General features: G+C 47.9%; 1 protein-coding gene across 2 annotated transcripts; it reads left to right on the top strand.

The window, feature by feature from the left end:
• The first annotated feature begins 1,834 nt into the window (after positions 1-1,834).
• On the top strand, positions 1,835-26,266 carry gas2l3 (growth arrest-specific 2 like 3). Of its 2 annotated transcripts, none has more exons than XM_068586964.1 (9): positions 1,835-1,959; positions 12,318-12,364; positions 18,120-18,315; positions 19,719-19,837; positions 19,970-20,111; positions 21,354-21,417; positions 21,504-21,645; positions 23,187-23,291; positions 23,724-26,266. In XM_068586964.1, the coding sequence occupies exons 2-9, from the start codon at positions 12,341-12,343 to the stop codon at positions 25,125-25,127; spliced, it is 2,196 nt and encodes a 731-aa protein (XP_068443065.1). In that variant the 5' UTR covers positions 1,835-1,959; positions 12,318-12,340; the 3' UTR covers positions 25,128-26,266. The 2 variants fall into 2 exon arrangements, with proteins under 2 accessions (XP_068443065.1, XP_068443066.1); XM_068586965.1 differs by lacking the exon at positions 1,835-1,959 and adding an exon at positions 10,504-10,653.
• Positions 26,267-26,557: the final 291 nt, after the last annotated feature.

Here is a 26,557-nt window from a genome sequence, read left to right on the forward strand (position 1 = left end):
TGAAAAGCTGCAGTTCAAGTGAGCTTAGCACACAAGGGCAATGTTTTAATCTGCCCAGCATTCAGTATGCCAACACTGCAGTGCCAAGATTAGATTCTTCACAATGAAAGATTTTGTTTATCAGATTCTGTTATGACCCGTCGGCAGCAGAACAATATCTAGTTTCGGGGAGCTTAAAGGGGCTCAGCTGGCCGGGAGGCAGCTGGAAGACTGTTTCCTGAAGTATTTATGACACAAAAAAAAGGTTGAAGCGGAGGCTGCCAAGGTTTCGCACCACAATGGCAGAGGGTGCGGCTGAAACTCAACACAAACACAAACACAAACTCATCCTCCTTCCCCCTCACGGGACGAGGCAGCTGTGAGCATCCTCTGAGGAGATAGCTGGCTGCAAAGGCACTCATCCTCCTCATTGTGGAACAGGAAGTAGGCCGGAGTGCTTTGAAGCGACAGGTCAGTGATGTTTGTGCAGCGAAGCTGCGAACAACAACATCATTACTTTCCTGTCGATCACTACTATCAGGGGTCCCCAAGCCACAAAGGGCCTTTACGACAATTGAGGAGATTAACAATGGTGACAATGTGAACCAGTCAGCATGGTATCCCCCAATTATTACACCTGAAAAACAGCCAGATGTCCACAAAAAGCTCTGCCTCACTCTAACTTTATTTAATATCATTTGTATTTCTTTCTCGATTCAACACTTATTTTTAGGTCTTTATACATTGTGTGTCTCATTTTTTCCCAACTGTCCATCTTCTTCTAAGCAAGTCTGTGGTGGTTGTCCCCATGAGCCTATGTGCACTTGGATAACACTCCTGTCCAAAGGCAGTGGGCTGATGTCAAAATTAACACCTGTGCTTTGCTCACACTGGCTTTAAAGCCAAGAATAACATCTAATTTTTCATTAAATATTTAGTTTTGTTTTTTTTTAACATGTAGCAACTTTTTAGTTTGACACAAACTGAACTTGCACATTTGTCAAAAGGTGACACAATACAGAAATGAGTAGAAAGCATTTTTATTACACCAAATAAGGACACACTTCATGTTTATGTTGCACGGGCAAGAAATGACCATTGTTTCAAAATCATGCTCATAAGCTGTAGGAGCCATTAGTCACGGGTGTGTATTTTATTGTGGTAATGTGTGTTTTACTGTGATAGTTTAAATACGGGGCACCGGTACGAGCAAGAGGGATTGATGATGCACGGGTGACGGGGAGAGCAGACGGTTTTAGCGCTAAACTGAAGTGCTTCGTAAACAGATCAGGAAGACAAAATAACAACATGTAACTGCCGTCAGTCTATAACTAAACGGGAAATAACCGCCAAAGATATACCAACGGCTGGACTCTTTTACTGAAGCAGTGTGTGAGAAACAGGATCTTATCCCGCACCCAGCAGAGTGGCAGACACGTAGATCGGCCACTACAGTTTCTTATCAAAAGTCATGCAGTTTAAACAAAAAATGTGTGTTGTTTTTCTATGGTGCATTTAACTGCATACAAACCAAACAAGTGAAGAGCATAGAGTCATAGTAGGAAGCGGTTGGATTCCTAAAACAGATGAGGGAGGAGCTGAGAAGTAAAATACTGCATAAAAACAATGTGAAAAAGGGAAGAAAACGAAACTAAAATAAAGACTGACTGTACTTTCTTTCTCCATCTCACCCGTCATTCAGATGATGCACTTATATTTCATTTTCATGAATGGGTTTTCATCATTCAGTAAAATGACACTCAGGTGAGCTCGTGGCCCCGCCCCCAGAAAACCGAGCGCTCTGATTGGCTGATTCGAACAGCGATGCCCACAACACACAGCAGCGGAGAGCATGAGTAACTCCCGACAACTGGAGTACCAACTCAAGATTTCCACAAGGAGAGAGAGAAAAAAGGCTTTAAATGAACACATCCTGCTCAGACTTTCTGCTTGAAAACTTCACACCCTTCAGTGTTGCTGGTAAGTCTCAAACCTTTGCTTCATCTTCACGGAAATAAACGGCTTAATAAGTTTGTCCGAAGTTTTCGCCGGTGAGGACAAAGTTTTTTTCCTCCTGTTTCTCCCCAAAACCCATGAGGGAGCCTCGTGGAAGCTTCCAGGATGAAATGCTAAAAAAAAAAACACCGTTATTTTGTGCACAAGTGCAGTCCAGTGTGCTTTTAAACTAATACGTACAGTAAAACACGGATACTTGCCTTGGCAAGCTGCCAGGAGTCCAGCGCCAACGCAATATGTAAAGTATAATGCTCGTTATGTATTTGTGTTATATTAAACAGCGTAATATTTAGCTTGAGCTAAAACGTCTCTTCCGTGACGTCCACGTCACTCTCGGCTGAAGGCGCTGGTGATGTTCGTGACTCAAACGTTAAATACACGATGCGCGAGCCACTATCTCATTTAAACCAACCCTTCACCGAGTCTACTGTGACGTCATGGTCGTTAATTGACACTGACGGGTCTGGTGCTTCTGTGGAGCTTGTCACAGACGTGCACGCGTTTGTTTGTTTTTGATTGACAGGTGTGAATAAATGGAGGAGCAGCAGTTTACAGGTGCAGGTGTCTCCTAGTCAATGTTTGGCTGCAGTGGCGGATCATGGGATTAATCATTAAGTGAATGTTGTGTTTGTGGTGAAGAGAGAGAGGGAGGGTGAAATTGAATCAAAACACACACACACACACACACACACACACACACACACACACACACACACACATACACACACACACACACATTTACCCTGCTGGGATTCCATATTGTGTCGGCACAATACAGAGGGAAACATTAATATGAAGTCTCCTACATTGTGACAATCCTGGTTTCCTGTCTGAGGAAAGAGGATGAAGCCAATGCTCTGCAGGTGCTTCCTGCAGAGAGACGGTTACACCAGGGGATTGACATTCACACTGGCCATGCACCTTAGAAGCTGGCGTGGAGGTCATGGAGAACATGTGTATTTTTATCCCCACAACAGCAACATTTCTGTTCATGGCCTTGTGATTTAGCTCTACGATCCTGTCGCTGGATTCGTTTCTATAGGACGTGGACTTGTCCATTGAAAGTTTCACAGAACGTGATAACAACATTGTCTCTGCACTTGTGTAACTAATCAGCACGCCGCCCAATATTTTCCACTATTGATCCCGTGCAGCACCAATCAGCATGCTGGCTTCCCCTGCTCAGCTGTGGAGGAACCGACCGGCATCGAGTGACGCGGTCGACTGCTTTTTGTTTTTGTTTGATGCTGAGTAGTGTTCACTAAAAGTATCTGAAGGAGCCTCTTTTTGAGTCCATGTACTGTTTGCTTCCCGGAGTGCATCGCGACGATGTTGTCCAACTCGTCCTGAGACTGAACAACGGTCTGTCACCAAATCGCTGGACATACAGTGCGGCCCTCTGTTTCAGGCCAAGCTGTCACTGCCCAGCTCTCAATGAAGAGCAGCCCCAACTCCAACTTATCTTCAGAACCACCATCTGCTTGATCTTTGGCATCAGGCCTCGCGGTTTGGGCCTGCCAGGGCCCCCGAAGGAAGTTCAGGCCGAGGCACGTGCGCGCACACACACACACACACACACACCGAATGAGACAAAGCAGGCTTAATGAGTTAAAAATGCACATATGGGCTGCGATGCTGCGTGTGAACACAATAGAAATGATAATGCAATCTTGGATTACCCCTCATTTATTTAGGGTACAGCTTACAGGAAGGGAACAGTGGGGTGTGTGTGTGTGGCCTGTGTGTGTTTGTTGTTCTGTAGGTGCGTGTAGATACTGTAAATGTTTGCATAGCAGCTTGTGTAAATAGGGATAGAAACATTGTATATGTAAGATAACTGATTAAACAGTGTTTAAGGTCCTAATGTGGATACAGTAGTAATTGTTACAATTTTAGAGCTAAACTCCTCATCTGGAGGCTGGTGAGACATTTCCATTTCGTTGGTTTTAAGTCTGATTTCCTGACATTAAAACTGTAACTTAAACAGTTTTCATTGTCACATCCTCTAAGTTTTAGGTCCGTCATGTTTCATTAGATTTTTCCATAGTTTTAATTTTTATGTCACTGCTGAAGACGTGCTTTCACTGCCCTTTTATATTCATGTTGGGTCTCCGATTGTGGCCGATGACAGCGCAGTCGTATAAAATAATTCTCCAAACCGAGCGTTATTATATCAGCCTTTAAAAATCCTCTCGGTGGACCTGCGCTTACTAAAAGGTCAAAGGGCGCGCAGGTTTCTCCCACCTGGTCTTAGCACTGGTGAGGCTTATTAAGGTGAAAGGTAACACCCCCAACCAACACACACACAAACTAGGATTATTATGTGACAAACAAACACGGCTCATTAGGCTGAGTGAGACGACCCCCTCGACCTCTACGCTCTCCTCAGCCTGACCTGTGAAGAGATGGGAAGGGGAGACGGGGCTGTTTAGGCTACAGAGGCTTATCTAAACTGAAGCTTGTGACATGGCTGGACGCTGTCGATCTCAGTTTGTGGATAACACATCCAAGATGATTGGCAGAACTCACAAAGACTAAAATAATTTAAATAAAGGAAGTGTTCACGTGATGAACTAATGTTGACAATGAAGGCGGAGCCCGCAGACTCTGTTTACACTTGTCGGTTTAAAGTAAGAGACGTCCAGTATGTTTGCGACCGTTTGTTCCCTCCTGGTTTCTGTCAACAGTTTCACGTGCCGGTGCGTTTTAAAAGAACACGTGATGTCCGGTTCATTATGGGATGACCTTCAGTTGCAAAGCTTTTGAAAATGACAGCAGAGGAAAGAGCAACGGTCAGGATGGCGTGTTAGTGAGATCAGGTTTTTCAAACTGCTGCCCTGCTTCATTTGTGCGCTGCGACTGAAGCCATGATGTCATTGCAGTTAGTTGGCCGTGTGTGTGTGTGTGTGTGTGTGTGTGTGTGTGTTTGAGGTCAGCAGAAACGGCAGAGAGTGGGCATCTTGCCCGGCCTGCTGCAGCTGAAAGGATGCGTTGCCGGCCTGCGTTGGCCACTGCTGATTGACTCAACCGACTGAATGCTGTCATCATGTGTACTGTGGAGGGTCTGTGGAAAGGAACAGTTTGAAACTGTAAGTTCATGCTTTGCAGTTGGTGCCATGGTGGTTGGGAAACGGCTAAGTTGTGGTTTGGCCGTAGCTCCGTGTAGTAATGTTTTCAGACAAAGTCATGAACATCTGAACGTGGATGACTGAGACGCAGTGACACAGACGCTCTAAACATAAGCCCGGCCTCCGCTTGTTTAAGCAAACCAGTGCATATGATGTGTCACCTGACTGCTTCACACAGCTCCCATTCATTCATTCATTCATTCATGTTTTCGTAAATGGCAAAACTTAACATAGAGCGGATTGGCCGTCGCCTCGTGAAGTTACTGTTAACTATTGGAGTCACCATACAAACGTCCTCTTCTCCTAAACGGGCAAATATTGCTTATTTGGTACGTTTGTTACTGTTTCAAGGTGTGAAATGTTGTGAGGAATTGCTGTCAAGTGTTTTCGTCTTAGACGTTGTGTTCATTTGGCTTCTTGTATCTTCTGCTGAAGGACTTTAAACAACCACCGGCTTTGTCGACGGAGACGGACGTGGCGGCCACGAGAGTGTGACCTATTCTCCAAGACTACAGACAGGAAAGATGCGATTGGCTCATGATGTCCTTTTTAGAAAAGTGACCCGAGTTTTTAAAGTGGTTTTGTACATGTCTGATTGTATCTTCCGTTTGAGCCGAGTACAATGTTGTGTGGCGGCTCACATTTAATGATGGTCCCTCCTGGCATCAGTACGCGTCTGTTCCTCTACTGGCCAAGGTTATGGGCGGCGAGGCAGGGAGCTCTGATCCTGCGCAGCGAGGGGCTTTGAAGTCTCTGTGAGGACCCGGTGCCGTGTACTGAGCTGTGGATTAGCATCACACAAATCAAAATGGGATTGGCAGGTGGCTCCTTCTCATTCAAGCCTTTAAGATGGACTTTACTCACCGTGTCTCACCTCTAAGGAAAAGACCTCTCCAACAAGGACGAGAGGAAAGGGGCCAAGAAATGTTTTAATCCTGCTTGAAAGGGGGGGAGATTGTCTTTTACCATGAAAACCGTGATGAGCAAGCTTGTACAGGCCCGTGGGGGACCGAACCGCTTTAGAAAGTGAAGTGTCATTGAAGATGTTGTGCTCAGTTCGACAACAGACCGTTGACGTATATGTTTACTTTTTCATTCTCCTCAACTGAATGAATTTCCCTCTCGCAGCCGGGCCCCATCTGTAATGAAAAGGGGGGACGCCGGGCTCCAAATGAAACCATCCACCGACGGGGTAATTAAGTCCAGACACAAAGGGCTCAGCAGGAAGGAGTTTAATAGAGGAGGAGTTGGTATCCTCGGGGGGGGAAGTTTGGCCCAGGGGAACCGTGTGGACTGCAGGGAAGTGGGAAGGCCACAGGAGGTTCACTGGCCCGCAGCCACTTCACACCACGGGTACTGGCTACACAAAGGTATTACTCATCCGTTTCTGTCTGCTCAAGTTCTCAAATGAAATGCCTAAAAATAGGGCCCCTTCTTTCAAAAACCCTGTGTCCAGAAGAATCCTAACGGAGAATACATGACGCAACGAAAGCTGCGTCTACAGGCCACGATGCGCTAGAAACTAACGGTGACATTCAGGCTCTTGTCCAATGATCCAACAAGCACTTTGAATGAAGCCCACTGAACCCTTAAGACTCCATCACGTGCAGGGTGGTGTACACTGGAGACACTTTTGTATTTTTTAAAGTTGTTTTTGAGTTCTTTGAGGTCGGGCTGCAAACAAAAGCTTACAGGTCAAATTTAGATGAAGGACGTCATGAGAAACTTTCATGTAGACATGTTTCCCGATCTTAAAGTCTCTTTAGGTGTCCTAACCTCCAGGCCCCGAGCTCCTGGTTAGATAAACAAACAAGACAGAGGAGGGAAAGCTGCACGGAGCACACGTCATCTGTAACCTAAAAATGAACCTTTTTAGAGGATTAAATGATGAAACAACATATTTCTTGCCCTAAAGGGGGGCTCAAGAAACACCTCAAAGACCACTAGTGGTTCTTAAAAGTGCAAACCGACTCAGCTTTTATTTTTTTGCTCATCATGTTTCCCCTGACGAGTGCACAGTACCGTGTAGTGGAAAATCAAAAGGTCATCAGCGCCTGAACGTTCTACTTTTAACTCATTACGTAATCTGTTCTCATTTCTTTCATTTCTTTTTTTTTTTTATTTGCACGGGTGCTCTCATGCACCGCCGGAGTACCGCAGGGCTGCACGCGTGCGCCACGTGCTCTGTGTGTGTGTGTGTGTGTGTGTGTGTGTGTGTGACGACGGCGTGCGTGGAGGTGGACGCAACTCCGCTGTCTGGAATAGCGCTGATCCTCTTAACTGATTACTAGCTGCGACCAGAGAGCGAGGCGACCTGCGTGGGCAGCATGCGGACAGATGTCTCGCCCCCACCCTCAACAAAACACACACAGCATCGATGTTGAGGTCAGGCTACAGGGAGGCTCGCACCAGATCTTCTTCCTTCAACAGACTCCGAGTCTGTCATATTGCTCATTTCAACTGGGACAAAGACAATTCTTTTCATTTATTCAGCAGCTTTTCGCCGGCAGGAAGTGGAAAATGGATGGAGCACTTTAAGAGAAAAACATGCTCCTTAATGAGGAAAGTTAGCTAAATTATTCAGGGCACTTTATATTGATTTATCCCTTTTTAAATCAAATTTGTGCAAGATGTTATTGAATTGACACAGCCTCATTAAATTCTTAATTTTCTGTTAGTTTGTGACTGTGTTGGAGCCCTGCAAGCATCTTATCCACTTTGAAATGTAATTTCCATGAATGGAAATGTAGCTATAATCATATAAATATTGCACAACTAATCTGCAGTTTCTTTAATGGATTACACGGGACACCGCAATGCTTTTCTGTTTTACAAACATCTGGAAACATGATCTGAAGTTGAGGCTTCAAAGGTTGTCGAGTTCATTCTGTGGAAATGTTACTTCTCCTGAGGGGATAAAACACACAACAAAGCTTTTTATTTGTCTCTTAACGAGAAATACAGGTTGGTCAACCCAGACCTGACCATCTTTTGTGTACTAGGCTTCTGCCTCTTTGACTCAGTAGCAGTACAGGAACGGCTCACATGTGCGCCAGAACAAACGCCAATGTTTGAGTAAACCGAACGGGGAATTGGGGTTCCCGGAAAGTTGTCGACGTGGCTTTCTCAGAAAGGCCTTTTAAAAAAACAAAACAAAGATGTAACAGCTGCACAGAAATCAAAGAGCAGAGTCTGCAAAACTGCCAAATCTCTTGAAAGCAAACCTCTTGTTTTGTCCACAGAAGCAGGGAGGCGACACGTTTCAGATGGACGGCAGAAGAGCGCGGCCACCGTCGGCCCTCGTTCCTCCCGGCAACGCTCTGGGAATGTGCGTGGTCGTGTCGGTGTCGCCGTGTCGAGCCCTGCCCTTTGCAGCGCGCCGCTCCCAAGTTCACCATTATAAAACATGTTTTGTCTTCGCCTCTCCCTTCCTTTTGTTTTGGCTCTGATTCTCTGGCCCTCCTCCGCTCTTGACATTTGGCTGTGTGGGTGCCTCTGGTCCCTGCAGGGAGTCACGCTCTCGGGCCCTGCCGGGGCCCCAGATGCAGACAACTGGAGGCCAGAGCCAAAGATTTGCCCTTTTTGTCCTGTGTTGTTCAGAGGGAGCCTTCTTGCACGCCTGCGTGCTGAAAAGAAGCAAAGCCATTCTGGATTGTTTCCCCTCCTTTTGAAATCCTAAATGTCGCCGGTCGGACACTGTTTCTGGCTTTTCCGCTTTGGGGCAAAGAGGACACTTTAAAAGACTCCGCTGACTCTTTCGGACTCCTCTCCGGCTCCATCAAGATGCCACAAATGAAGCTTGATCAGTCGGCAGCCCTGTTTCCATTCAATTCTCATGCAAATTATTTCGCGAGACAGAACTCTAAAACTTTAAAGCATAGAAGATAGTAACATATTCACACATCACCAGTCTGACATGAATTCGGCATCAGCACCAGTGTTTTTCAACCTGGCAGAGCGAGTCCAGTCCAGAGGGTCCACCGTGTCTAAGACCGGTCTGCATATCTTAACAAATCCCTCGACATTCTCATGGAGGGCGTGGATAAAATCCCCTTCTACCACTCGTTCGTAGAAGGGGTATCTTTAGAAATCCAGAATTTAAGAATAGTCTTTCGTGCTTCATCCAGAAGTATTTGAATCAGTTTAGCGTTTAGTTGCTCCTCTTTGCACCGCTCACTTTACATTATTACATTTAGCTGACGCTTTTATCCAAAGCGACTAGCATTTTTGCTCTACACAACGTAGACACAGCAACGGGGAGTAATTCAGGGTTAGATGTCTTGCTCAAGGACACAAGGACAGGGACTGGCAGAGCCGGGGCTCGAACCACCGATTGAAGGACGGGCACGCTAACCACTGAGCCACAGTCGCCCTCTACTTTAGCTGCCTAAACACTCTGAGGAGGTGAAAGCTCAGTTCATATCCTCATATCCCATCACAGAAACCACTTCAAGCGAATTTGAAGAGATTCTTGAAATGATAAAATCACAATTACAAAACACAATTCTCTTGAATTTCAGAATCTGAAGCCATTGAATCTTTCAAGCGCACAAGGCATCACTGTGTGCATGTGTGTTTTCAAGGCGAGATGAATTGAAGAAATAAAACAAACAACATATGGAAAGCGCTTGCGTAGCTGGAATAATTTGTCTACTCTCATGTGATCGTTCGGCCTCGTGAGCGACGCGGTGACCCGGGACTCTTCCACGTAACACCTCACACGGCGCGTCCACCACACGGGCCTCGCTAATGCTGCATCTCCGCCCAACGGCACTGTCGTCACCAGAGCAGCTGTGGAAAAACCAACATCTGGGCGGCCGGGTTGAGTGTGTGACGTCATGTCCTTCGCTCTCCAAGGAAACAAAACGTGCTCGTGTTCCTCGCGTGCAGGTGCTCTCTCTCGACGCTCATGAGCCGCCGCCGAGAAACGGAGAGGCGAGCTCATTGTCTTTCTTGCTTCCCACCCGCAAAACTTTCTGCTGAGTGCTGGTTCAGGAGGTTCAGGGGACGCGTACTAGTGAGGCTAGAGGGAGGTGGGGGATGAGAAGGAAGTGGAGGTAACCCCACCCGTCACCTCCATCTCATCATTACATTTCATCAAGTCCTGGTTGGGGAGTTCCTGTGTGTGTGTGTGTGTGTGTGTGTGTGTGTGTGTGTGTGTGTGTCAAGCTAAGAAAACAATAGAGGCTTTGTGAGAGGGTCCCGCCGTGACAGGAGGGTGGGGGGGGGGGGAGGCCGGGGCTTAGCGGAGCATAGCCACTTCATTAGTCAGGGCTCTCTGTTTGCACCTCCTCCTCCTCCCATCCATCCTCCCTCCCTGTCATTCTCTCGCTGCCTCTCCCTCGCCGCTCACTCGTGGAGCCACAGAGGAGAGAGACTCTCTGGCCGGACAGCACTGAGCGCAGGGTTTCCTTTATTTCATGGACTCTCCATCGATGAGGATGTGCTTTTGAGGCTGATCGCAGTTGTTCGGCGGAGCCGCCTCGCTCGACAACCGTACCTGCTTTTTTTAAAAAAAATTTGTCCTGAGGTAAGTTGTCTTGCCTCGTCATCCCGTCCCGTCCTCGTCCCGCTGACTTGCATCTTCTCTGCCCCGAGCTGCAGCGTCGGTGTCGGATGACGGCACGCAGGATGAACAGAGGTGGTCTGAATGGTTCTCAAGGTGTTTCTGTGCAGGAGGGGTTTTTTCTTTTGCTCCTCATAAGATATCATCACTCTGCACGTGATGACATAAGTGGGAAAGCGACTAGAAGTTTGACAAACCCGCCTTTGTGCACATTGACGGGTTTAGGAGGTGATGTTTCTGTGTCTGCAGAGATTGGGGGGTGGGGGTGGTGGTGTCGGGAGACTATTGCCTCAGCTGTGTTTGCCAAATTATCAGTGTTATTAGGATCTACTTGCATGTGATTGCTTTCCCCCCCCCGCCCACCGCCTCTCTTTGTCAGACGCACCCCCCTTGGGGATAGTTGAGCTTCGGGGTAATCCTTCACATCCTGTGTGGGGAAAGGGCAGAGCGGAGCACTCGGGCTAACCTCATCACTTCCTCGTGAGAAAGCCGGATCACTACGAGTCATAAAAAAAACATCCCGGCTGGTTTTTACCCAGAGGGACGTTCGCAGCATCCCGAGTGCTCGCTTGCAGCTTCTATCAATGTTCGACTGTCCGTTCTGACGTTCTTTACTGCACTCCTCGGGCCATGGCGGCTCCATGGTATTAAACCTTTCCATCCGATTCACCAGGACGACTTGCAAATTGAAAATGTTCTGTCTTGTAAATTAGATGACACGCTCGTGACAAAGTCCGAACAGGAAGACTCGGATGTCTGGCTGCTTTCCCCATGGCTGAGGGGTTTTGCAGAGGAATCACCACGACAGTGAAGGTGTCCTGCAGGCGGAAGAGCCTCGTGTCTGAAGAAAGACGGGATAATCAAAGTCTGTGTGGAGCTTAAAGATCATTGGGCCTCATGCAAGAACCCCTTGGAACAACCCATTTGTTCTTAAGCGGCTTGTACGAGTGATTGAGGATAACTTGCAGCGTTTGCTAATTTTCACGTATTTTGAATTTTCCCTTTGGTACAAACACAAGTTAGCAGAGCTGTTGTCGCCGTCGTGCACATTTTCCCCCTGAATAGATTGTGTGTTTAATTACATTGAAGCAGTTTTGAGATCGAAAACCCTCCATAAAGTACACTTCATAATTCCTTTATAGGCCATTAAACTTGAAATGTATTTTAATAACGACATCACCGTAGTTGAGGCTGTTATTATACAGTCACCGATGGCTGACGTTTTACACAATGAGCCTCATATGGTAGTTTTGGATTGGGGGGTTTAATCATGCAAATTCTTCCTTCGAATGACCGGTCGCTCATTCATATGCAGGTGCCATTGCCATGTTTATTGCTAGTCATTTACAGTTATCTGAATTTAGGAGCTCCCAGGCGTCTGTTCACCAACAAATGCTTCCAGTGTGTCGTAAACCTCTTGTTTCCCTCTGCGTTTAGCCTTCAGAATAAGCTCAGCAACTTGTGTCATGGCTCCGCTTGACACACGGACACGATGATTCTCATCAAACTCTCGCAGGATGTTTCTAAAACGTACCGAACTGTTTCTGAACGACCATCTGAGCATCCTCAAGCGTACCCTTTTGATCTGATCTCTTTTTGACCCAAGTCTCCGTCTTATCTCTCCGCAGAATGAAGAAGTGAATCATCCGTCATGGCTGTCCAGACTGGCATCCAGGTAGGCTCATCGCCGTCTAGATTGGGTTAGGTGCACTTTTTATTGGCCGAGTGGGGACATTTAGTCCTCTAGGTCTCTTGTGGATAGCGGTTTAAGTTTGAGATGAGAGTAAGACAGTTTCACATGGTTTAAATTTCAACATATTCGGAAACTAGTTTCACTGCAGTCGTGCTGAGCGTGACCTGAATCTGCTGCCGTTCTTCGTGTCCAAGCGGTGAGTCATCAATCTGTGTTCCCCACTCGGGCAAACGTTGTGTGCTGTAGTTATTCCGGTTAAATAAAGAAGTGCGGACATCTGTCTCCCACTGAACAACTGCGGCGAGCCCACCTGTGTCGCTGTCTTGCCGCTCCGCTGCTCGGCCCCCGAGGACTTTCTCCGCACATTTCTGTAGTGGGAGTGGGTGGAATGTTCAACCCTATTCTTGTGTTTTATTTCCCTTCACTTTCACTCCCAGCAACGAGATGTCAGCCATCCCAAAACCTCAAAACAACAAACGTATCGTCTTACAGATTTGTCAGATGACAAGCGCCTCGTTGAGAAAGACCTCTCTCTCTCTCTCTCTCTCTCTCTCTCTCTCTCTCTCTCTCTCTCTCTCTCTCTCTCTCTCTCTCTCTCTCTCTCTCTCTCTCTCTCTCTGTGTCTCTCTCTCTCTCTCTCTCTCTCTGTCATCTGGTTTGTAATAGTTCTGGCGCTCCCCGCCCGTCTTGGACCGTGGATATGTAAAAATATGTATTCCAGGGCTGCGCGCACAGCATGTGTCAGGAATCGTCTGAGGCGACGTGTTGACGAGGCTGTGAAGGCGACGCTGGAGCTTCAGCTGCAACAAAAGTGTTATTTTGGGTGTTAGAGGGTTTGATCGGTCGTACGCTGCATTCCCTTTCCCCAAAATGATTGTTACTCTGTTGAAAACGTGGGTCAGAGTAGTTTAACGTGCAAATGAATGCCTCAAAACCGGTTCTCGGTTGTTTTTATGCCTCAGAGACATGCTGTGTTTTCGTTTGTTGTCCGTCCATTTTTGTGACTCACGGATGAGCTGATTTAAAAAAAAAAAGTGCTGGTCAAAGATCATTGTCACCAATTTCACACGTCCAATAGGATATAATTATGAAGTTATTTTGTACAGACGTGAATGTAAACTGCAACTAGACAGGTTAGCTTCACGTTGGTTTCCACTGCGACCTATTCTACACCAAAGAGCAGAGGAAACGACAGTAGGTGGTTTATAATTCTCTGTAAAAGCTGCAGAGCAAATGCAATAAAACAGCCTCTTGATTGTCCGCCGTGCAGCCGACATGTTTTGTTAATGCCTGCAAGGTTACTGAAAACAGGAGCCTGAATCTAGAGCACCGAGGCCGGTATCGGGTGTAATCGAAGGCGCCCTGCGAGGGTATCGATCCGTCTCCGGCCGCCTTTGGGTGACCGTGACTGGTCGCCACCGCAGCTTCTCCCAGAGCTCAGCTGGGAGCTTCACTGCCCATGTAGAGCGCCGTCACATCGCATCACCGGTCACACTCCTGATCGCTCCGTCCAGCCGCGCTGAAAATGCACGCACTCGTGGAAGTGCTGGTGGCGTACGCGCGCGTCTGTTAATGCAACGGTAGAAGCAGTTGCAAGCGATAATGTCTGCGGGGGTCCGGCTGATCAATGAGCAGGGCGAGTTGTCTCCTTGCAGCATCTTTTGTCAGCTGGCTGTAGAAACTCTCACACACTCTGGACCTGAATGACCAAACACGACGCCTGAGGAGCCTGAGGAGTGTTTGAAAAGAGCAGCGTGACCTCGTTAGTTCGTTGCGGCCGAACCAAACAGCCCCGGGTTTAGTTGTGATCCTGCGAGGTCAAAAGTCAACATGCAGGCCATGGGAAGTTTATGAAGTAGAAAAAGGATGGAGAAACGGCATTATTTATTGTGATTAAAACGTAACCTCTAGTTCAAGTGTCGCTGAGCATCTGATAAAGCTACAGTGGGAAAAGAACAGTGAGCGTTTTCATTTCCTCCCCGCTTGCTTACGGGCTTCCTATACGTGCATCATTGACGCACAATGAGAAGGTTTTTGTAATAATATGAACAGATGATGCATTCATGAAGGCAGCTTATATAATGGGACAGGATCTTTGGAGAACCAGAGAAGATCATGATCTTTTCTAATGATCATTTTCATCTTTCAATTTCACATCCAGATTCACGTTTTTTTGGAGTTCATTGTTACTTCCCACTTTTCCCTCTGACCTTCCTGCTGTTGTTTTGGCTCGCTCAGTCGTCCATGGTAGAAGTGGCTCAGGTTAAGAGCGTCAGATAAACCCCTCCCGCGTAAAGAAGAGTAACATACAGGCCTCTGTCTGCGGCATTTGGTTGCAGGATTACCGATCCACATTCCAGAAGTGATGAAGGAAGCCCAGATTAACCCTCTCTGTACCCGGTGCAGTGCAGATTGTACTTCACAACACTGGTGCTGCTGTGAAAGCCCAGCGCGCTCTGTGAGCCGGCACGCTGTCAGGTGACGGCGCGTATTACTTTCCCCTTTTACGTAACTCCTGAGCGCTACACTACGCCGCTTTACTTTCTAATTAGCTCTGTAGAGAAAGGCACATGTGTTGTTGTGAAGCTCCAGTACGCCGCAGGGAAGCTCGCCCTTCTGAACCGTGTTATGTAATGTGTGTGTGTGTGTGTGTGTGTGTGTCGGCTCATCCCTTTTTGAAGTGCAGTAACCTTTTTGCCGTCTGGACCATCAGGTATTCTCTCCCCCTTTTTTTTATCGGCACGCTCCACAGTCTCTTCCCCCAACCACCTTTTTGGGTTCAAAGGTCACCCTGAGGAGGACGAGGGAAAAAAACCTTCCTCAGGGCAATGATGTCGCTTTTGACAAGCTTGCGTGTGCATGTCCTCAATAGTAACAGTGACCAGAGGGCCTTAATAGCTAAATGTTTTTCTAGACAATCAAATTACTCAGAGAATTGAAGCAATCAGGGAAATGGGTCAAAGTTGGATGTTAAAATGGATGAAATTCAGTTTACAAAGAGTTGAGTTTACAAAGAGTTGAGTTTACAAAGAGTTGAGTTTACAAAGAGTTGAGTTTACAAAGAGTTGAGTTTACAAAGAGTTGAGTTTACAAGGAGTTGAGTTTACAAGGAGTTGAGTGTACAAAGAGTTGAGTGTACAAAGAGTTGAGTGTACAAAGAGTTGAGTGTACAAAGAGTTGAGTTTACAAAGAGTTGAGTTTACAAAGAGTTGAGTTTACAAAGAGTTGAGTTTACAAAGAGTTGAGTTTACAAAGAGTTGAGTTTACAAAGAGTTGAGTTTACAAAGAGTTGAGTTTACAAAGAGTTGAGTTTACAAAGAGTTGAGTTTACAAAGAGTTGAGTTTACAAAGAGTTGAGTTTACAAAGAGTTGAGTTTACAAAGAGTTGAGTTTACAAAGAGTTGAGTTTACAAAGAGTTGAGTTTACAAGGAGTTGAGTTTACAAGGAGTTGAGTGTACAAAGAGTTGAGTGTACAAAGAGTTGAGTGTACAAAGAGTTGAGTTTACAAGGAGTTGAGTTTACAAGGAGTTGAGTTTACAAAGAGTTGAGTTTACAAAGAGTTGAGTTTACAAAGAGTTGAGTTTACAAAGAGTTGAGTTTACAAAGAGTTGAGTTTACAAAGAGTTGAGTTTACAAAGAGTTGAGTTTACAAAGAGTTGAGTTTACAAAGAGTTGAGTTTACAAAGAGTTGAGTTTACAAAGAGTTGAGTTTACAAAGAGTTGAGTTTACAAAGAGTTGAGTTTACAAAGAGTTGAGTTTACAAAGAGTTGAGTTTACAAAGAGTTGAGTTTACAAAGAGTTGAGTTTACAAAGAGTTCAGTTTACAAAGAGAACGACTGCGAAGGAAAACCACTGGAGACTGTTTACAAAGCAACTTCTTTACTAAGTTACAAACAAACAAACTGTGTCACCATGAGTGTGTCTGCTTGGGCCTGGGGGGAGTCTGCATCATTAACTGGAATAATAATAATAATAATAATAATAATAATAATAATAATAATAATAATAGTTTGGAAGGATGTGGTCATTTAGGATTCACAGGATGTAAGACAGATGCTGTTGAGTTGCATCATGGGAACTGTAAGGGTGACCCATACCAGGGTGTAAAGGTCACTTGAGATTCAATCTCACGGCGGCGTAATACTAAATCATTGTCCCTTGAGGTTTTTTTGCAGTTTATCTACACAAAATATTTGAGTTTTCCTTTCTTTTAGAACAAAAGATCCCCTCATTATGGCGACGCGTTGAGGTTAAAAGCTGAGTGTTATGACCAAACCTGAACCCGTCCTGATGAATTGAGACTTGTTGTTACTCTAATTAGTCCTAATCTTTCCTACTTAGCGTTGTGAGATTTAGTCCTGCTCACCGGTTCCCTTTACATAGTCCAAGTCAACGCACGCACACACACACACACACACACAGTCGGTAGTATCCCAGCAGTGCTCTCGGGGCATCAGCAGTACATCATGTATACAGTACATGTATAATAGCCTCTCTGTTCAACATGCCGGAAGGTTTCCAGTTTGTAGGCCGACCAAAACACGATGAACTCGAGACCGCAACTAAATCAGAGCCTCACTTCAGTCACAACAACTCGTTTACTGCAGCGGACGCAGCGCGTCTCGTTATTGCTCGACGGCATGTGACGGACACGAAGATTACAGGCTGCTTCTCCAACAGATGTCAGCAGAGTGTGTGTGTGTGTGTGTGTGTGTGTGTGTGTGTTATGCAACGTCTGGACAAGTCGTCATCGTGCACATCTGCCGCTGGTTTCTACATTGCCCCTCCTGCTGCCTGGGAACACTTAAAAAGTTGAGACAAAACAACATTGACATTTTGTTCATGTCAATAACGTCATGCGGTTTCTGAGGAAAAGACGCTTTGTCGTTCTCTATCTCTTTAAGACAATTTGGTTTGAAAATATGTCCTCTTATCTCCATATTTTCCCTCAAAACAATTCCAATTTAATAATAATTTTCCCGACTAATTGTTTTCCGTCCCCCTCCTCCACATGAAAGACTTGGTGAAGTCTTGTCGGTGTAAAAGACGGAGCAGAGTGGAAGCACGAGAGAGAGAAGGAAGGACATGTAACCGGGAAGTGACGGTAGAGATGGATATGATGGGACATCCGTGATCAGCGGCTCGCTTCAGGCCTGGAGCCCGAGACTGTGAACCAGCGGCAGACACCCATTTAATCAGTCAAGTGCAACGGCGTTCAATCGTCTCTGCGCTGCCGTTTGGGTTTGCAGCAAAATAAAAGAGCTGGGTTGTCTGTCAGTGCGCGATGAAGGACGTTTAAAAATAATAATAATGATAATGTGCAAGCTGAGGTTGTAGTTTTTCCTCCGAGCGTGCTGCAAACAAAGTGTTTGACGTCGTCCGTGCCGTCACAGAGGCTGCACGGTAACTAGAGTACGATAATGTGTTGGCCGTGGAGGAACGGCTAACCTGTATCCAGGGTGGAAGCCGTCCACGGCGATGCGTTTCTGTTGTACCGCGTGTCGAGGACGTGCCCGGACCCATCTCTTTCAAAGCGTGAGATCATAAGAACAGGACTACGTGTCTGGATCAGATGAGCGAGGCGTTATTCTGTTTCTAATCCTTTATGTCTCGTATTAACGAGGTCTTCGTTGGCTGCCGCCTCTTTTCCTCGAGCGCGTGTGTTTTTCTTCTTCTGTGCGTCCATAAATGCTCGCCAATGTTTCCGTCCTCCGCTCCCTTCCTCTCGTCTCCAGGTGTGGTTCGGCGAGAAGTTTGAATCCCCGTTGCTGAGCCCCAGGAGCCCCAGGAGCCCTCGCAGCCCGTTGGCCCAGCGGCACGGCCCCGGCCTCAGGGACGTCTTCCAGTACGACCAGTGGCTGGCAGTGCGACACGAGGCCACGCTGGTGCCCATGCAGGAGGACCTGGCCATCTGGCTCAGCGGCATGCTGGGTAAGAGCTGCGTGCCGACTCCAGCTTCCAGTGGGGGGGGGTTTTCTCTCGTCGTGTTCTCCCCCGGACGGTCTGGTATGTTGTTTTGACATCTTGCAGGGAAAACAGATGTTCATTGTTTTTCTTTGGGAGTTGGACGTAGCTACAGCGCAGTGTTATGGATACATACGACTGAGTAGATTTGTCCAAACCTGCGCACGTGCAGGGCACTGACCTTTAACGATGGCTGCCATGTTGGCAACCAGGCATCAGCGTTTGGTTGCCATTTTCTTCTCATCTTTTATACTTTGAGTAATTAGATGCTGTGCATGTCGTGTGTATGTTGTACAGCTCAAAGATGGCGGGATAAAAAACACACAAATCAAGTTTTTTTCTTTTCTTCAGCGTCACCTGTTTTTTTTTTTTTGGTTTGTGAGTAACTTTCCCCCCAGTGAAAGAACGTAATATGCTTCGCCATCGTCTCTGAAACAGATGTGAGTGAACTCGGCACGCACAGCAATGTCTGGTTCCACTTCTTAAACACTTAAATGTCACAGATGCAACTAATATTCTGTATATTTATTTTGCGGTGCATGCTTTGCCGTTCCTAAAGTGTCATATTGGAGAAGCCGTGGCTTCGTCAAAGATGTTCCTGATACGTGAATCAACTCGTGCTGACCGTTCCCCCTCCTGGCGAGGAAAAGTCCCGACGCACAGTCGACTCCCATGTAATTAGATTCAGATGCTGCCGTTCCCAACAACAGAAACGGGGAGTGGAACAAACTCCCTCATTTCATCCGTCGCTACAATTATACCGCCGTCCATTGTCCCCGCCGATACAATGGAGCAGTGAGGAAACTGAAGCCGACTGGAAACTGACTCCTTTGTTGACGGGTGAAACTGTTTCTCCCGAGGAATGTGTGCAGGTACGACCGCTCGGCGTGAGCGATCGGTACCGTGACCGCGAGGGGCCCTGCATCCCACATTTCTTTCAGGCTTTTTAAAAGCCCAATCTGATCGTGGGTCCCGTGGGGCCGCATGCTGCAGTAACAGGTGGCGTGCAGCAGATCTAGAGTTTCAGGCCTCGAGGCCTGGCTGTTGTAGTGCGCAGAAATACACTTTTGTTAAGCAATCTTTTGTCACTTAGCGGCTTTCCTTTTTGGGATTTTGTTCCCGAAGTGAATACTAGTTCACACAACCCTTTGTTGAGTTTCCTGGGGCGGTGATTTACAGCGAGGGGTCGTGGGAGCGCCATAAAATGAGTGTGTAGGTCAGTCCTGTGTTGAAAAGCAACCGACACAACAAAACAAAAACACACCGTGAAGGGGAAGAGGGAGTAAAGAAGAAAGTGTTGCAGATGACAAAAGTCGGATGATTTGCATTATGCTGCATCTTTTTAATCGTGCCTTTCTCCACTTCTCCAGGCGAGGAGGTGAGAGCAGAGTTCTTCATGGACGAGCTGAACAACGGCGTGAAGCTGTGCCAGCTCATCGGCGTGCTGCAGACCAAGATCTCCCAGAGCTGCCCCGCCGAGCTCTGCAAGGTGAGAGGGGTCACCGACCGGACAAACCTCTTGACTCCATTAGTCCGCGGCGCAGTTAGTGGCACACGTGAGAGTCCTGATGTTGTGAGGCTAAACGTCTGGTGGTGATCTCCTCCCCCGCCCTCCTCGCAGCTCTTCTCCACGAGGAAGATCGCGTGCAAGCGGGACGCCTCTCCAGGTTCCTTCTTCGCTCGCGACAACACCGCCAACTTCCTGGCCTGGTGCCGCCACGTCGGCGTGGAGGAGACCTACCTGTTTGAGTCGGAGGGCCTCGGTAAGAGCGGCAGCAGATCTCGCCCAAACTATGGACTTCCTTCATCGTCATTAAAAAAAAGAAATGAAGCAGATGTTGAATCCATAAGGTTTTGGCAGAGTGACACACAACAAGATCTTTAGTTGGGTCAAATCAGCCTGCCATCTGTATTTTTCTTCAAGTGAACTTTTTCTACTGAAACTCTTTGTTGCTCTCCCCCTTTCTCTCGTTCATGTACACTTTGTTCACTTTGTTAAGATCCAGCCAACTAAACTAAAGCTGTCTCAAAGGGCAATGTGAACTTTCAGCAACAAGGACATTGTTTGTTTGATACAATCTCACAACTGTTCCTGCTTATGTAGATGCAAATCTGGCTCGTTGCAAGAACCCACAGTAACTTCTGCAAGAGCTGCGTCTGGTGCTCTGGCATTTATGAGCACAGCCCAACCTCTTGAATAACCAGATTAATAAAGAGTGAAGGAATCAAAGCTCAAAGTCCAAACAACAGAAGAATCCGTCATCGACTGGTAAATCTTTTACTGCAGAGGCTCCATCTGTCTCACACGAGTCATGCACTTAAACCCTGGAAATTTGAGTAAAGTAAAGAAAGAAATCGTGCAGTCGAAGAGCAGCCAATTCCTTAAGGAGTTCTTTTAATTATTTACTCGGATGATGACTTGATCCGTTCAATAAGAACACCAGCTAACGTGAATATAGTTAACTCCTATTAACAGTTGACACGCTATTGTGGAGGATGCTAGCAGCGTGAGACGGACTAGACCGCGGCTGTAAGCTCCTTTGCAGAGCTCTGTTGTTTAAGCCTCACTTCTTAATGGTTTAATAGGATCTGTTGTGGAGACCAATCGCCTGAGTACTCTGCATGGGGCGGCGCTTCATTGCAAGTAACGGTTCTCAAAAGAAGGAATCGGGGCATTTTTTTTTTAGAAAGAAGGCCATACGTCTGCTGTGATTATACGATAAGCTTTAGTTTAATGTCCTTGTGCGACTTTTCCAGTTGCGGCCCCAAAGCTCTGTCCTCTTCTGCATGAATCACCAACGGCTCCTCTGGGGATAACTAACTTCATCTTACGCGCTCACAGTGTCACGTTTCCCGAATGTAGCACGTGAATCCTTTTCATCACCAACACCTCCCCCCCCCTTCACCGTTTTAAATTGGTTTGCGAGTGTTAACCTGAAGAAAGCCGAGGTGGCAGCTGCTGCTTCTCGTCGTCTGACCGTAAACTGTCGTGACTTCTTCCTCAGTGCTGCACAAGGAGCCTCGCCAAGTCTGCCTCTGCCTCCTGGAGATCGGCCGCATCGTCTCCAAGTGAGTGTTCGAGCGCAGCGGGAGGGAGAAGACGCGCAGGTATCCAAAAGGCCGACGCCGTGAACTCTTCCGTGTGTGTGTCTCAGGTACGGCGTGGAGCCTCCTGTGCTGGTGAAGCTGGAGAAGGAGATCGAGCTGGAGGAGACGCTGCTGATGACGCAGGAGCCGCCCGCGGCGGTCAAAACCTTCAGCGTGTGCTGCCAGCACGGCGACCTCTACCAGCCCGGGGTGAGTTTCAAAGGGGCGGAGAGTCAATTTCCGGAAACTTTCCACGGGAATTTTGGCTCGGGAATTTTGGGAATTTTGAAAAACAAAATGTGCCTACGTTTTTTTGCAAAAGCATGTAACAAGGAACTTAAATGTAGTTGAAAACAAGACTATGCACGCCGAGCTCAGCTGGACCCTGAATGCAGCTGGTTGGGAACATCGTCTGCCAGAAACATAAACGTAAACATAAAACATTCTGTTGTTTTTGAACGTTTTTGTCATCAGTGTTGCGTCTGAACCTTTCAGCCCGATGCCTGGAGAGTGAGAGAGCGTTGAGTTGCGTAGAGGCCAAGAGCGGTACTGCAGCCAGAGAGAGATTTCAATTATAGCTGCAACATCTTGAAAATAATAACTGAACTAGTTCATTTTTTGGAGCTGTGAACTTAGTTCACCTTTTTTTATTCAACGTTCATGTTTTCGTTGTTCGATGAAAGAATAAAGTTCAACTCACAAAATGTCACAAAGGTCAAAAATGTAATTTTTAAAAGGTGTATTATCAATATTTGCACGCATGTCTGCTTATGACAAGGTAAATACAGTTAAATTACCCCAAAAATTCCAGTATATTCCCGTGGAAAGTTTCCAACTTTTGAATATTCTCGGAATTTTGCAACCCTAGTCCTGACACGCGACCAGAAGCTAATCGCCGTACGTTCAAAAAAACAAACAAAAAACTGGCAGAAGGGCCTTCCTCGTCTCGACCTGGTTGGTATCATTGCCACCAAACGCTTCCAATACCGGCGAGCTGTCGCCGAACCTCGTGTCTGCACAACCGAGTTCACAGCTGGCCGCGCTCGGAAAGCGAGCGCCGAAGTTCCTACCACAGCTGATCTCGTTAGCGTCACGTCGGCGGCCCATGTGCGACCCATTTGAGGCCGCCTCGTTGCCCCCCCTCCCTCCCCCCCGCTCCCCTGCGGGGTATGATGCATCTCGGCTTGACCACGTGGCGCTCAGACCGGCAGGCCGCCGTGACTCACTCGCACGCGGCATCGAGTACGCTCGAGGGAGGAACCGTTCATGTTGAAGCATCTCTCTCGGCGCGGAGCCTCCTCCATCAACACGTTCTGAAACGTCAGCTGATGCAAGTCGTGATCCTCACACCGCCGGTGTTGGGTGTGTTTATTCAAGAGGAGACAGACGGGCTAAAGATAGCTGCAGTCATTCAAGTGGAAGGTGGTTTGGATAAAAGCAATGAACTATTATCTTTGTTCCCAGATGCATTTTTGCTTTCACACATTTAAATATCCGTCAGTGAGCTGCAGCTTGGAGCGGATGCTGCCTGTTATTTTAAACTAGTGTGAGTTCGTGCCTCTTGGGAGAGATGACTGTTTTATCATCGTTGCTCGCTGATGCATGCAGTAAAAATGGGAGAACCTAAAACGTTTGCTTTGGTTTCCAGCCATCTGTTGGGTTTGAAAAGAATAATCCCATCATACGTTTACAAAGAGATTCTGGTATCAGCCAACATGGCCGCCTTACGAGCCTCTTGTGTCCCCTCGTAGGAGCACGGCATGGACGACCCACCATGCAACTGTGCCAACCGAGTCTCCATCGAGTACCTGTCAGAGGGACGCTACAGACTGGGGGACAAGACCCTGTTCATCCGGGTGAGTGCACCCTTCGCTGAGCTTTTGAAATGCATGTGACGGTTTGTTATCGTGCTACTCCAAGAAAGAAGTGATCTATTTCAGTAGTAAATCCAGAATCCAGTTCCATCCAGAAAATACAGGAAAGGGAAATTGCAGCCAAAAGTTGCAACGGTCAATTTTGTAATGCAAAAAGCAGAAGCACGTTATCACTGATGGTCCTGTGTAAAACGGGGCGGATGTAGGAGTCATCTCTGCATCACTGGAGGCGCGATTGGACACATAACTCTGTAGTGGCGGATCGCGTTGGACACATTGCATCATAATTACTCTATTTTGGGAAGGAATGCGTCACTGTAAAACATTTTTTTTGCCTACAAACATCAACAAACCGTGTGTGTGTGTGTGTGTGTGTGGGAAACGTGTTCACCAGCTGATTTATTTCCCCATCAGATGCTCCATGGGAAACATGTGATGGTGCGCGTCGGTGGCGGCTGGGACACGCTGCGGGGCTTCCTGATGAAGTACGACCCCCTGCGCGTGCTGCAGTTCACCACTCTGGAGCAGAAGATCCTGGCCTTCCAGAAGGGCCCCCCTGGCCTGGGTGGTCACCACGGCAATGCGGCTCCGCCCCCTCCTCCCGACATGGACCCCCTCGCCGCGGTCAACGACCTCATCTCCTCCTCGTCCTCCTCCTCGTCCTCCACCTCGTCCTCGTCTTCCTCCTCCGGCTCGGCCTGTAAGCCGGCGTCCGCGGGTCAGGCGTGCCGCTCGTACGCCGCTTCCCCGGCCTGCACGCCCACGCTGCCCAGGAAGGGCGCCGCCTCGGCGCCCAAGAAGAACCTGCAGGCGACGGCTTCCTCCCTCAGGAAGCCCACCCAGTTGCCCCTGTCCTCCACCACCAGCACCACCAGCACCACCAGCACCAAAGCTTGCTCCTCTCTGCCCTCCACGCCTGTGGGAAGCTCCAAACAGACCCCCGCCCTTCATCGCAGGGCTCTGACTCCCTCCTCGGCGCCATCGCCTGCCCGCGCAGATCCACGCCCCGCCTCCAAACTGAAGCTCAGACCGTCACCGCGTGGCCCCGCCTCTCACCCCAGGAGCCCCGTCTGCCCCGAGCCGTCCTCCAAATGCCCCAAACCCTCTAGCCCCGGCGCCCCCCCCATCGCCGCCCCTGTGCCTCGCTCCGTCACCGCACCAGCATGGGGCGCCGCCCCAAAAGACGCCCGGCCGCCATCGGGCACCAGCCAGCGCTCGCGCCTCCTCGCTCAGCGGCGTCCGGGCTCCCCGGCCTCGCGCCTCCGTCTAGAGGCCGCCAGGCGGGTGCGGACGGCCGCAAGAGGGGCGGCGACGCAAACTCCCCAAACCCGGACGCCCACCCCCGGTTCACGCACGGCGTCCCCGGCGCCGCCAAAGCCGACCTGCCCCCTGCCGAAGAGCAAAGAGGTCGCAGCCAAAGCCAAGGGGCCGGTCCCGAACAACGCGGCCGCCGCCCCTCTCCGTGGCGCCGCGGCCGCTCTACGGAGCGCGGCTGCCCCTCCGAGCGGAACCGCCGCCGCCCCCAGGCGGGTCCCGGGGGGCAACGCGGGCCCGTCCCCCGCCAGCAAAGCCAATCAGAAAACACCAGCCGCAGCACAGAGGGTCGGCCGAAAGCCGGCAGCCGCCGCCGCCACCAACCCCGCCACCGGGAGGTCGACCGCCACACCGAACGCGGCTCCGGCGCCGGCCCCGAAGAAAACCATTCCCAACGTCAAAGCTGCAAAGACCGAGCCGGGCGTCGTCAAGAAGATCCAGCAACACAAGGGCACAAGCGAGGACGCTTATTTTGAAATGAACAGGAGGCGGCAGAGGACGTGACTCTGCGGCCTCTGAGCAGCCGGCAGGCTTCTTGTCACAAAGCAGCACTTGTTGGAACTCTGACTCATCAAAAAGCTTCTCATTTTGTCTTTAAATGTATTTGTGTTTTTGTTTTTTTTGTATGTTATTTAACAGCCTTTTATTTTTGTATCTTTTTTTTTTTTTAACCCAGGATCAGCGGCGTCACGCTCTGTCCGTCTCTGTGGCGATTGAGCGGTCAGGTGACCTGGTCAACACTAAAACTTGCACAACGTTTACATTCTCACTTGTTACATGTGAAGCCGCTATAAAGGATTTGTGTTTGCTGACTTTTGCAGGACAAAGGATATAATTTTATAGAAAACATTCTAGCATTAACCTCAAAGCTTAAGCTTAGCTCATCACGTCATCACAGGATACAGCCATGGTTTAGTCAAAGGAACTGTAGGTGAATATCTGCAGGTCAACGGGTCAGTTTTCACTCATGGGACGCCAACAAGCTACCAAAGTTATGAAATGTCTGGAGTCCAGTGACAAAACTGGAGCGAATCATGGTTTCTGGTGATTTATTTGTTTTGCTCGCCAGTGAGAACATACTTTCCACTGGTGGGCACTGGACGTAATACTTGTCTGATGTTTGTATCAGTGATGTCTAGGTGGGAGGTTCATCTTCGTGGCGCCGGACAAGGCGTCATCAGGAGCGGCCCTTCCTGTCGTGTGCCTTCATCAGAAATGTCTCGTTTCTGAGCGGCATTAGAATGTATTAGATGATGGGGGGGTAAAGGTTTTTACTGATGAATATTGCACAGTGTGTACGAGCACTCCTGACTTTGGTTTCTCAGAGAAAAAGCCGGAGTCGCAGATGAACTACTGATCAAACGCCTCTTTTCTTTTTCACAGAAAACACTCCAGCATCTGCTCGGCATGGTGTTTTATATGGTTTCTAATGTTTGTGTGTACAAATCTAGTTTTCTATGTAGTGTTTGTTCGTGTGAGTGTGTGCGTGTGTGTGATTGTGTGTTATCAGTGAGGCTTTTCTTTTTTCTTGTTTGGCACTTTACAGGAACCGCCATGTTTTGTCAGAATTTGAATGTTGAGTCTGTCGATCGTGTCTCTTGTTCCAGCTACCTTTTTTGTCGTTTTGATTAATAAATGGACAAGTGTTTTAAAGACTATCTAAAGTATGTCGCATGTGTCTTATTTATTAACACATTATCGCGCCATGTGTTTGAGGATTTGTTTCCCCTTTAAAGCCTCAAAACGGTCGTAAGTGCGACGTATTCAGACGCTGGAATGATTATAATTATCAGAGCAGTGAAGTAAATGAAAGGAGCAAAAATTAACTCAACCCTCTATTTCCGGTTGCACCGAACCAAGCGAGCAGCGGATAGCCAGCATAACTAAACATATTCTTAAAATAAATTAAGTTTTTATAAAAATGTAAGCGGATG

This window comes from Clinocottus analis, unplaced genomic scaffold (genome assembly GCF_023055335.1).
Source record: "Clinocottus analis isolate CAN_PGR_092001 unplaced genomic scaffold, fCliAna1.0.p SCAF_20, whole genome shotgun sequence".
NCBI lineage: Eukaryota > Metazoa > Chordata > Actinopteri > Perciformes > Cottidae > Clinocottus > Clinocottus analis.